Raw genomic sequence first — 13,144 nt, 5'->3', positions numbered from 1 at the left:
GTGCCTCCGGGTCTTGGTGGACACCTTCTCAGGCTGGGTAGAGGCTTTTCCCACAACGAACAAAAGGGCTCAGACAGTCTCTGATCTCCTCCTCAAAGAGATCATCCCTGCCTCCCTCCAGTCCGACAATGGGCCTGAATTTACTTCCCAAGTTTCTCAAATTCAATCTAAGGCCCTAGACATCCCCTGGCATTTTCATATTCCCTACCACCCTCAATCTTCAGGTAAGGTAGAGAGGACTAACCGCTATTTAAAGAATAGTGAATAGGCTTTATCTTTGCATAACGGTATCTTTTTCAGCTGTATATAAAAACAAAATTTCACAAGTAAATGGATGGAACTAGAAACAATCATGTTGAGTGAGGAAATTCAGAACCATATAAGATATATGGTTCACATAATGAAAACTAGAGTTGTGAATCACAGTAAAATTATACAAACTTTAGGGTACAGTATCACTTTATATTGCTACTGCTTTTAAACATCCAGCAAAACCCTGTACCTCCATCAAAGGATACAGGTGAATGCTGGAGTGTGTCTGTCTTATCACTTAAACAGGGGAAAAAAATATGTGAACAAAAGGATTCTCAGGGTAAGGAGGTCCAAGCCCCAGGGAGATATGCTGTCTTCTTTTACTTGCCCTTGAAGAGTATTTTTTAACTCATGCTAATCATGTGGGTAATTTTGGCAGCAAGTCTTTTAAAATAAAATGGTATTTATAAAAATGGGAAAATTACTTTGAAGGGTAATATTTTGAATGACAGTAAGAATAAATAATAATTTACTCTTAATTTTGCTGGAGCTGATATTCACTCTTCTCAGTTTCATTCCAGGACCTAGAGCCTGCATATAGTTCAACTTGTATCTGACTATGGGGTGAGCACAGTCCTCCTTCTGGGTTTCATGAAACCTAATTAAAATGAACATCTATGTAAAATGTTTACAGCAGAGGTTGATGATGTACTATGCTTCATTTGCTATAAGCTTTTAATAATTATAATGTATACAAATAACCTTCAGTAACAAAATGAATTAATGACTTCCCTCTACATATTAATATATCGAAGTACTATGCCACAGTAAGTCTCAAAATAAAATACGTAATTTTATTTATTTTATGTTTCTATATATGTATTTATGTTTGAGTGACTGAGCACACTCGCCATATCACATGTGTGGAAGCCAGAAGACCACTTTCTCAGGAAAGTCACTTACCCCTTGCATCCTTGTAACATTCAGGGATAGAATTTTGGTCACCAGGCCTATATGGAAGCACCTCTATACATTGCAACATCTTTCCAGTCTTTAGCTTACAACTTGTTATTCATATATACATATTTATATAGTTCTTTGCTGCCCATGAACTTGGACTAACTTTAGACCAACTGATTTTTTACTTTCTTAAAGCATTGACAACTTTGTCCAAATTTCCTGATCACAGATTAAAGAAAAAAAAATCTCAATATATGCCATTCCATTCTATATTTTGGGTTGAATATGCTCAATTTCATGATGAAATAAATGCACTGAAGAGAATAAAAACCTCCTGTAGGAATATCAAGCCATGTTGGTGTGTTTATACCCAGCACATCTACTTCTGAAAATTATTCAAGCCATATGTACAGTTAAATTATATAATATGTCAAAACAATATCATGTAAAGGTATTATATTTAAACCATAGAAATTACTCTCTAGCCAGTAAGTCATTAAAACGTAATACCTTATCCTATTTGGCATGATTAAAACCTTGCTGAAGCCATCACAGCTAACCAGACAGTGAGATTAATATGTTGATCAAAGTCCCTAATAATGGTAATATTTATGAAGAGTATAGGTGGAAGCTTTATTGTTAACTGTGGATACCAAGTGGTAACTGATATACGACACTCTGATAACCTATAATGGTTGCATGTTCCAAAGACATTTTTATGGAATTTTGTTAACGTAGTAACTTAAGGTCTCTCATTTTACTTTTCAATATAAGTAGAATTTCAGAACCTGAAGATTTTAATTATCTTCTCACTGAGAAAACTCTGGAAATGCACTTACACAATCTGAATAGCTTGGAAGTCCCATATTCCATCTTTTCTAATCCATTACAAGTTTAAATGCCTTCTCTTCTCTGAATGCCAGGTTGATGCATTTTCCAACAAAATGGATGAAATTAGTACTTAATATATACTGATAAAATGAGTTGGACCTAGGATCTGCTCTTCATCCTATCTTGGTCTTGACACTTTCAAAACTGCCTAATTTTTAATAACTAACAACTATATCATTCATTATCAGTTTTAAAGCACATAATTACAAGTACTAATGCTGCATAACAAGTTATTGTTTCACCATCATTGTCACATATTAAAATGGAAAAAGTATTTTATTCACTTTCCTACTCTTTCATCATGTTTTGACATACTCCATGATTTATGTAAACAGCTCATGCTTTGCATATTTTCCATCTTATCCTGTGTTTCTTGTAAACAGTTCATCAACTGTATTTCTTTTCATTTTATTCTGTGCTTTTATTAGACAGCTCATACACTTCATTTCCTTCCATCTCAGCCTACGTTTTCTGTAAGCAGCTCATATGAATTTGTTGTGATTCTCAGAACAAAGCAACAAAACTTACACATGTAAACCTATTTCTGAGTTGTGTTCAATCTGTTCCTCTGTGTTCAGTCTAGACTATGGCACCAGTGCACAGAGCTAAGTTCTGTGTGGGTGTGAAGCACTCACCACAGTTGGCCTCGTCAGAGGCATCAGCACAGTCTGGGTCCTCATCACAAACCCACAGCTTGGAGATGCAATGCTTTGTAGTCTTACATTGAAAATAGTCAGGAGAGCAGCTGTTTTCAGCTTAAGAAGAAAATATCTATTAATGTGTAACATTCAGCATGAAAGGATATTCTATTTATTAATATCAATTAGACAAGTGTGAGAGATAATTCAATAGAAAACACCTCTTTTCATTAATGGAGTACTAAGCAGAGAAAACTTGAATTTTATATTCCTCTAATATGTACTCAATCCCGTCCCCAACTGGAAATAGAAAGGAAACATATATTTGTGTTGTTATATGAATAAAATCAGAGTTTTCAAATGATCTATATGGTATACATTTGTAGACTACTCTTTTTGATTCAGAATTCAGTCTCTCAAACTCACTTTTTCTAATATATTTTAGATTTCGTTCTTATTTAGTTTATCAGCCCAGAAGATTAAACTCAGAAGACATTAAATGAAAGAGGAACTAAAGGGGACATAAAATTTAATAAAAGTCTTCAGGAATTGTGTGGAGTTCTTGAGGGAGTGGTAAACTCTTGACTCTGACTGTAAACTGCACCATTCTCCTGGCAGCATTTCTGGAGCCACTGTGGGAGGGGCCAGCTGTCTTAACTCTATTCAGAGCACAACATCTTAATCAAGTTGTTGGATGACTGCACATTATTTACTGATAAAAGTTCTAGAGGACAAGATAAAACTTCAGCAGGACAGAAGTATTCACTACAGCTTTGTTGAAGACCTGAAATTTGACAGGTGCTCTATTCTTCAGGTCCTGTGTGTGTGTGTGTGTGTGTGTGTGTGTGTGTGTGTGTGTGTGTACATGAATACATGAGTATTTATATACTTTTGCATTCGGAATAGAGTGTCTTGCCTTCTTTTAAATATATTTAACTTTTGGGTGGAGATAGGAACATGTGACAAGAATAAAAGTCATTTACTATTACTGTGTTAAGTAGACTTTAAGGATTACTATGTGAAGCATCACTTATAACTATTTTGTTTTTATATTACATAATTTCAGCAGGTGTTTTATGGGAGAAAAATATTCTAATTAAAAAGGAGCTAATTTTTCATAGCTCATTAATGAATAGACATAAAGTACCTATACTTAATATGGGAGAAAAGTTAATTTATGGGAAAAATCACCCCAATCAACTGCTGTGTTTGTTGCTTTGGTGCTTTCTTTTATGGTGACATGGGTGAGCATATCCTGTTCATATCCACAGTCTCCAGATAGCCTTTAAAATAAAGATAGCTATGTCTTTATTTTTTCCTGTTATATGTAGAACTTGTTAAATAATGCATTATAATTGACATAATTTAGTCATTTCTTGTCCACAGTTTTTCTCTTGTTTCTTGTTTTTCTGCATGACTGTACAAAGGCTAATTTTTGTTCTAGTATCAGTTAAAAGTCAAAAGCCTAATCAGACAACACATCTAAGTGACTTACGACAGTCCCTTTCATCTTCCTCATCACCACAATCATCTTGTCCGTTACATCTGAGGTTCACTGGGATACATTTCTTGTTCTTGGTACACTTGAACTGACCTGCCAGGCAGACATGTGTGTCTAAGACAAAGAGAACAAAATAATATGACCTGAGATCTAAGTCTGTATTCAAATCAGTGCAGTAATAAGAAATCAACACACACACACACACACACACACACACACACACACACACACATAGTCATATAGCCAAGATAGGACTTTAGTCACCTACCACAGTTAAGTTCATCTGAGTTGTCTCCACAGTCATTCTCCCCATCACAGATGAAAGCAGGGAGAGCGCAGAGTCCCGTTCCACACTGAAATCGGCCTGGTTGACACTTAAATTCAGCTAGGAGATAAAGCATACAGATTTTATAGATGGCAACCTATGTTCCTGATTGCTTAACCAAAACTTTTCTGATACTTTTCTGGTATTTTGCATTGCATATATCTTGAACATGAAGGGAAACCCTCAAATCCAGAGACCTATTAGAGCCTGATGAACATCTAAGGATGTGCAACCTAGATGGCCTCCCAACTTGGCTTGTATTTTATAAACTCACTGAGCAGAGGAGGAACTAGCAAAATATTAACAGAAATAAAATTAAAGCAAATAACTTATGGGATGGAAAGTTGAATCACAGTTGGTAAAATGTTGAACAAGTTTGAAGACCTGAGTTCAAATGCCAGAGCCCTGGTTAACAGGTGAGCACGGTGGCTCACACTTACAATCCTGGTATTAGGATAGCCAAGAGGATACTGGCTGAGGAATGCTTGGCAGTCAGCCTAACCTACTTACCAGTTCCAGATTAAGACTCTGTCTTATCTGAGCAGGAAACTAAACACTGGCCTCTAACCTCCATGTGCATACAACTTCACACATGTGTTCACACACACACACACACACACACACACACAAACACAAACACATCTGAAAAGCATTCAGTAGTGACTTCATCTCAATGCAAGGCTGTTGTTAAATTTACTGAAGAGCTTCCACTCTAGTTCCAGTTTTTTTTAATTATTTCTCCTTTCTGCCTATGATATACTTATGGCATCAGCATCCATTCTATAGTGCTAACTGAATACCTCCTGTGCTCATCATATTTAGAACATACTTAATTTTAATACTAATTATATACAGCATTTTAATACAGTAAGTATTTTACATATTATTTATGTTATTATAATACACAATTTATACGTGGTGACATCTTTCTCATGAAATATGCTTTGGTATATATAAGGAATAGTAACAAATACAGATGATTTACTGAGATCTAGTGTGTGTTAGCTGCTAAGGTAGATAGTCTATCAATGAGGGCTTTTATTGATAAAAATGAGAGCCTTTCATATGACCATTACCATGACCATTTAAACATAGGGATACTAAGCATTGTTGTTACGAATAATTCATCCCAAAAGGTATAATTTTCCAGGGGCATACATAAGTTTCAGATCCAGATTTGACTCAGAAATTGTCACATGATTCATATTACTCACAATAAAGCACTATTTTTGGACCCATGATTCCCATGGATTATTTATTACTGACTGCTAGTTTAATACTAGGCTCATATTTTTGGTTGTGAGCCATTTCTCCAGCTCTAGGCTTTTATTAGCTCAAATTGAGGGATAAAACATAACTGAGATTTGAAATTGATTCAGGAAACATACTTTGCTCTTAATTGTGAAAAATATTATTTCTACAAAAAGCAAATCTCTCTATATATTTTACTTCCTTAATAAAAAATTCTAAAAATAATCAGAAAAGTTTGTCAGTTGCATGATATATACATATTCATTCTACTTTTGTTTCCTGTTATTTCACATACACTTTTTCTTTGATATTTTTCTGTTGTATAAGCAACTCTCCCAAGAAAATAGAGTTTAAACAAATGTTTGGTAGGCAACTGGGGGCCTACACTCAGAGGTTAGGAGTCATGGTTGTTTCTCCAGAGCTCCTGGGTTCAGTTACCAGCAGTCATGTGACAGTTCACATCCTTTGTCACTCCAGGGGATTCAATGCCTACTTTGGACCACTACAGGCACTGTATGTATGTGGCATACAGACACACATATAGACTAAACATCTATACACAAAATAAATATGAATAAATCTTTAAAAAGTTGAAAAACCAGATTTGGAAGCTAGTGTAATGTTAATATGTATCTTTGGCATGTAATGTGAACTTATAATGACAAAGAATTCCTGATTACTGTGCTCACACAAATAGTACTATGAAAGTTTTCAAGTGTGTGACACTTGGATCAAGCCTCCTTGCCTTTTTAGATGAGGTTACTGGCAGTCAGTATAAATATATTCAAATTATGATGGTGTAGCTACTCAAATACAAACCAGGCCCGGAGTGACAGGTCAGCAGTTAAGAGTATTGGTTGTTCTTCTAGAGGTCCTAGGTTCAGTTCCCAGCAGCTAAATGATGGCTAACAATTCTTTGTAGCTACAATTCTAGTGGAACTGATGCCCTCTTCTGTCCTCCATAGGCACTGAACACATGTTGTAGATAGATATACACAGAGAAGAAACACTCATAAAATATAAAAACTACTTGTAAAACATAGAATTAAATGTCTCTATGAGATTGGATGAGAAACTATTCTCAAAAGCCTGTGTAACAACAGCAAAATTAGATAAAGTTCAGCACATCAAAGAAAATGTATTTTCAAAAAAAATGAAGCAATCACAGTAGAAAATACAACCTATGAAAATGGAGAAATGTTTAGAAAGTATATATTCTAGTTATGGACTGGTGTTCTAAATGTATGACAAAATAACTCAAAATAAATGAACAAACTGGGAAACTTTAAGAATGGGCTAGGTAGAAATAAAGGGTAAAAGATATCACTAATTACAAAAGAACAAAAACAAACAAACAAACAAAACAAAAGGACTAAATATTAAAACCAAACTGAAATATAAGATCAAATCTATCAAGGCAGAATTAATTTTAAAAGACACAGAATACCAAATATTGGCCATATGTTGAGGAAGGAACTATTTGTACCTTGTTGATAACAATAGAAATTAGGACATAGCAGTGGAATTTATGGGATGCTCCCTCAAAAGTGTACTAGAAGTGTCATGTTATTTTGTGGTTCTGATATATGTATATGTACAAAGGAAATGAAGTCAGCATATTGGAAATTTGTTACCACACTAGTATTTTCTGCAGTGTTGCTTCTGGTAGCACAGTAAAGCATCACCTTACATTTTAGAAAGACAGACGACTAAAGACATGCTGTAGATAAACACTGAACTGTCATCCAGGTTTAAGTAAAGAGGAAATCTCACTTGTGACAATTTGTATGAGCCTAGAGCATTAATTATGTCAAATAGTCCAAGTATAGAAATAGAAACTATTCCTTCATGTCACTAATATAAAAGTTGTAAAACAAAACAAAAGTATTGAAACTCATGCAAACAATGAGTAAAATGAGAGCTCTTAGGGGTTAGGGAGTAGAAGACTGGGGAGATAAAAACAACAAGACACAAAAGATTCAACTAGACAAGATGAATATGTTCCTGAGATTGATTACACAGCATAACAGCTATGTTTGATAACAACATATTTTATACCTAATGATTGCTAAGAAAGATGCTTGATGTTCTCAAGACAAAATAATGAGCACATAAGATAATGTACATGCCAAATGGCTTGATAAACCATTTAATATATATGTATTCATATATACATATGTACATGCAAATACTTATGTTTAACTAGGATCAGGACCACACACCAGCTCTCCAATAGTAGTGCATCTTTTCTTAATTTTTCAAACAAATACAAAGAGTGGACCACATATATTGTAAAAGTATGTCCCTAGGAGAAACTCTAATTAGCTTCGTTAACTCTAGAGTTAACTTTCCACACCAATGCGTTACATGATATTTCAAAGTTATAAATAGAATTCAGAAGGTGCAAATACTGAAGAGAAAAATCACTGTGATGCTGACTTCGTTTTACTATTTTCCTTGACAATAGTGGCTCTGGGCAGTAAATATAAAGGCCATCTCAATACATTAACAGGATCATGCCATTTTTTCCAACCTATAAAGTCAAACTATATTTACTTTACTACATCATGGGAAACTTTTTATTAATAATTGTTTTATTTATTTAAATTTCAAACGTTGTTCCCCTCCCTGGTTTCCCCTCTGCAAACCACTCTCTCCTTTGACTCTAAGAGGGTGATCCCCAGACCACTGTCCACTCCTGCTTCACCCCTCTAGCATCGGTCTTCACTGGGGGACCAGCCTCCACAGACAAAGTGCCTACCCTACCATTGAAGCCAGATAAGGCAGTCCCCTGTTACATATGTAGTAGGATCCATGGATTGACTCATGTGTACTCTTTAGTTGGTGGTTTAGTTCCTGGGAGCTCTGAGGAGTCCGGTTAGTTGATATTCTTATTCTTCCCCTCAGCTCCTTCAGCCCTTCCCCTAACTATTCCATTGGTTTCCCTAGGCTCAGTCCTTGGTTGGCTGTGAGTATCTGCATCTGTATTAGTCATGCGCTGGCAGAGCTTCTCAGAGGATAGCTATCCTAATCTCCTGTCTGCAAGCACTTCTTGGCATTAGCAATAGTGTTGGGGTTTGATGTCTGCAGATGGGATATGTCGAAAGGTGGAGCAGTCTCTGGATGGCCTTTTCTTTACAGTTTGTCCTCCTCGTTTTTTGTCCATGTGTTTCTGTTAGACAGGAACAATTCTGGGTAAAAGATTTTGAGATGGATAGATGTCCCCATCGCTCAACTGGGGACCATGTCTACCTACTGGAAGTGCCCTCTTCAGGTTCTATCTCCCAGTTGTTGGGTATTTTGGCTAATGATATCCCCATTGGATCCTGGGAGCTCTGTCATCCCTGGCATCTGAGACTTTCTAGTGGTCCCCCACCCCCTGTTTTATATTTCTATCCATTTTCCTGGACCCCTGGACTTCTCTTCTATCTTTTCCCATACCTGATACTGCCTCCGTCCTGGTGTCCTCCTGCCAAACCCTCTTCCACCCAGTTTCTTCCCTCCTTTCCCTCCCATAACTATTTTGTTGTCCCTTCTATGTAGTAATGAAAAGTAGTATTGAAGCATTTACACTTTAGCCTTCCTTTTTGTTAAGCTTCATACAGACTGCGAGTTATATTATAGGAGTTAGGAGCTTCTGGGATAATATGCATTTATCAGTGAATATATACCATGTCCTTTTGGGTCTGGGTTACCTCACTTAGGTTGATATTTTCTAGTTCTTTCCATTTGCCTACAAAATTCATCATTTTTAGAAGCTGAGTAGCATTCCATTATGTAAATGTACCACATTTTCTGTACTCATTCTTCAGTTAAAGGATATCTGTTTGTTTGTTTTTTCCAGCTTCTGGCTATTAAAAATAAAGCTACTATGAACATAAGAGTGTCCTTGTTATATGTGGAGCATCTTTTGGATACATGCCAGAGTGGTATAGTTGGGTCTTCAGGTAGAACTACCTCCAATTTTCTGAGGAACCTTCATATTGATTTCCAAAGGGGTGTACCATTTTGCAGTCCCACCAGGAGTGGAGGATTGTTCCTGTTTCTCCACATCCTCACCGACAACTGCTGTTTCCTTGAGTTTTTTATCTTAGCCACTCTGATTGGTGTAAGGTGGAATCTCAGGGTCATTTTAATTGGCATTTCCCCGATGACTAAAGATATTAAACATTTCTTTACATGAGTTTTGTCCATTCAATATTCTTCAGTTCAGAATTCCTTGTACCCCATTTTTAAACTGGGTTACTTGGTTTTTTGAAGTTCTTACTATGTTACCATGTTAATCCTACCTTAAAGAAGACTATGAGTTTGCCTGGCAGTGGTGGCACACGCCTTTAATCCCAGCACTTGGGAGGCAGAGGCAGGCGGATTTCTGAGTTAGAGGCCAGCCTGGTCTACAGAGTGAGTTTCAGGACAGCCAGGGCTATACAGAGAAATTCTGTCTCAAAAAACCAAAAAAGAGTATGAGCACGGGAGATCTTTCATTCTTCTGAGATCTTCCTTGATTTCTTTCTTCAGAGACTTGAAGATCTTATCATATAGAACTTTCACTTACTTACACCAAGACATTTTATATTATTTGTGACTATTGTGAAGGGTAATGTTTAAGGGTAACCATTTTTTCTTTATTTTGGAGAAAATAATTTTCTTATAACAAAGGAGTAATCACCACTCATATGATTCCTTCTTTTAGCATTTTTTCCTAATTACAAAACTTTTAAAAAGAAGAATTTGATCATGAGTTTATACATATTGTCCACAAGTCTTTCTACCCGTGAATTGTCTAACACATTGAAAATAAATCAAAGAGAAATATTTTTTTCAAATCAAACACATATAATATTACAAAGTCAATAGCTTTCATTTTATTTCTCATCAAAGTGATGGCTTACTGATTTTCACATGCAAAGGAAATATGTGTAACATCTTTCTGAGTATTAAGTTGATAGTGGCAAAGAAGATGAAACAGAGTTCAGTTAAATAAAAGTCTAAAAATGTAAAACAGCTTTATAGTTGATGCTAGAAAATTCTACAGAAATAAATAATTGCTTTTCACTTAGATAAAACTTCCTGTCTTCGGTGCTAGACTTAGGATCTTGAAACTCTATTGACAAAGCCAATCAAGGTCAACTCATGGCTCAATTGTCAAATCGAAGTCAGGGCAACCATGCACTGAGACAAAGAAAGAATTATCGGGATTGACTGTAAGCATCTTCAAGTTGACAGCAAAGGATTGAAGTGACCTATGTAGTGAACTATAATAGGATTTCCAGGAAGACTTCTGATTGCCCATCACCACTTAAGTGAGCAATGATTGCTAACCTAGAAGCTGTAACCACAGCAATCACACTGAGGATCCATTTTACTGTAACTGCTAAGGGCAGATTAAATCTTACAGTAAATAAAACTTAGCATTGAAAAGTCTTACTCTTCAAAAATATTCAAGGTTTTAATAGTGACAGAGAAGATACAAATTCCTATTTATTATATGAAAAAGATTTCTATTTCTCATTTGTATTCCAAATTTGGTGAATATCACAGCAATTTCTATATTACTATCCACTGTTAACCATTGCAACCATTTCTATTTACATTTTAAAACAATTCTAAATTAAAACTGTTCTATATCAGAGATGTGAGTTTATGAAAAATGCCTTGGTCTAAGCCAAGATGATTTCTACAAAACCAGAAAGTTAAGAACTCTAAAATCTAAAACCAATGTTCAGAATACTCACGACAGTCGTCCGGCTCATCGGATCCATCACCACAGTCATCCACAGTGTCACATTTCCACCAGAAAGGGATGCATTTATCAGTTTTGCAACGAAACTTAAAAAAAATATGGGAGAATGTTGATAATTATAAGACACATATGATGATTTCATGCACAACCTGGTCAGCCACACCTATTGACTTACTATGATTGGCATTGTCTTAGAGATTATACAATGCGGAAAGAATGAATGAACCTCAACACAATTTGTCAGGAAATTTCACTGCTCATAATATCCTGGGGATTGAATTCTGGGTGATTGTCCCCATTGGTGACTTACAATATCCACAAACAGGCTCATGGATTTCCATATTGTCTCAAAAGCTGCTTTACTCACAATGGGTCAGGTAAGTAGCTGCTACAGAGAATAGCCATAAAAGCCTCAAATATTTACCTAGTCCTATGTAGACAATGGCTGTCAAACACTGAACAAGGTGAAAAAAAAATGACCAGGGCTATCAGGAAGAGACATCAATGTGACATAATTAAATAAATTTGAGTTAACTGAAGAGAATTACACTTCTATAAAAATCTTCATGATTTCAGTAAAAATCAGGCCATCTCTTATTCTTTAGATACTATGTGTGGGTAAACTTGAAATATTCCTTCCAGCTGAATAATCACAATACTGCAATTTCATGAGTGTTCTCAAATAAAAACAAAAACAAACAAACAAAAAACATAACTACCAAAGATCAGAATTTGTAGCTTCCCACATAAATATTATTTCTGTAAGACAGTAGTCAGTACAGTTATTTTTCCAATATTAGAATTATTTTAAAACATATATAATAGAAGGTAGTAGGTTTGAATGTTCCCAGAGTACATGTATATGAAAATTTCTTAATAGAACCTCTTATATAAGCAACAGATACATGCAAACTGTTTTAAATGTATATGATTTTAAAAGGTAAGGAGAAGGAATTTACAGTAATATTTTAAAAGGTAGACAGATTAGGCTGCAATATTCTCTTTGTTGATTTTATTCCATTGGTCTATTTATTCAGTTATTGTTTTTTTTTTTAAATTTAAAGCAGGAACTACTCATTAGACTGGACAAACCTTAAACTCATAGTAACACTATCAAGCACTAGGATCAAAGATACAAAAACAACTTCAAAAAGAAAAGAATAAGAAGAAGGAGGAGGAGGGGTCAGGAGGAGGAAGAAGAGGAGAAGGAGGAGGAAGAGGAGGAGGAGGAGGAAGAGGAGGAGGAGGAGGAGGAGAAGAAGAGGAGGAGGAGGAGGAGGAGAAGGAGGAGGAGGAGAAGAGGGAGAAGGAGAAGGAGAAGGAGAAGCAGAAGCAGAAGCAGAAGCAGAAGCAGAAGCAGAAGAAGAAGAAGAAGAGAAGGAGAAGAAGGAGAAGAAGGAGAAGAAGGAGAAGAAGGAGAAGGAGGAGGAGGAGGAGGAGGAAGGAGAAGAAGAAGAAGAGAAGAAGAGGAGGAGGAGGAGGAGGAGGAGAAGAAGGAGAAGGAGACGGAGAAGGAGAAGAAGAAGGAGGAGAAAGAGAAGAAGAAGAAGAAGAAGAAGAAGAAGAAGAAGAAGAAGAAGAAG

The 13,144-nt window shown here is 35.9% G+C and overlaps 1 protein-coding gene across 1 annotated transcript in view; it reads right to left on the bottom strand.

Moving 5' to 3' along the window:
- Lrp1b (LDL receptor related protein 1B) overlaps positions 1-13,144 on the bottom strand; it is a 1,533,520-nt gene that overhangs the window by 184,973 nt on the left and 1,335,403 nt on the right. Inside the window, exons 62-65 of the mRNA XM_028754677.1 lie at positions 11,554-11,647; positions 4,511-4,627; positions 4,237-4,356; positions 2,739-2,858 (exon numbers count right to left, since the gene is read on the bottom strand). Coding sequence (XP_028610510.1) covers positions 2,739-2,858; positions 4,237-4,356; positions 4,511-4,627; positions 11,554-11,647 — 451 coding nt within the window. The remainder of the gene's footprint in view (positions 1-2,738; positions 2,859-4,236; positions 4,357-4,510; positions 4,628-11,553; positions 11,648-13,144) is intronic.

The sequence above is a fragment of the Grammomys surdaster genome, unplaced genomic scaffold, assembly GCF_004785775.1.
Source record: "Grammomys surdaster isolate TR1022 unplaced genomic scaffold, NIH_TR_1.0 126035, whole genome shotgun sequence".
In the NCBI taxonomy this organism is placed as follows: domain Eukaryota; kingdom Metazoa; phylum Chordata; class Mammalia; order Rodentia; family Muridae; genus Grammomys; species Grammomys surdaster.
Note: the sequence above shows the minus strand (reverse complement) of the source record. Positions and strands in the feature narration are given on the sequence as shown.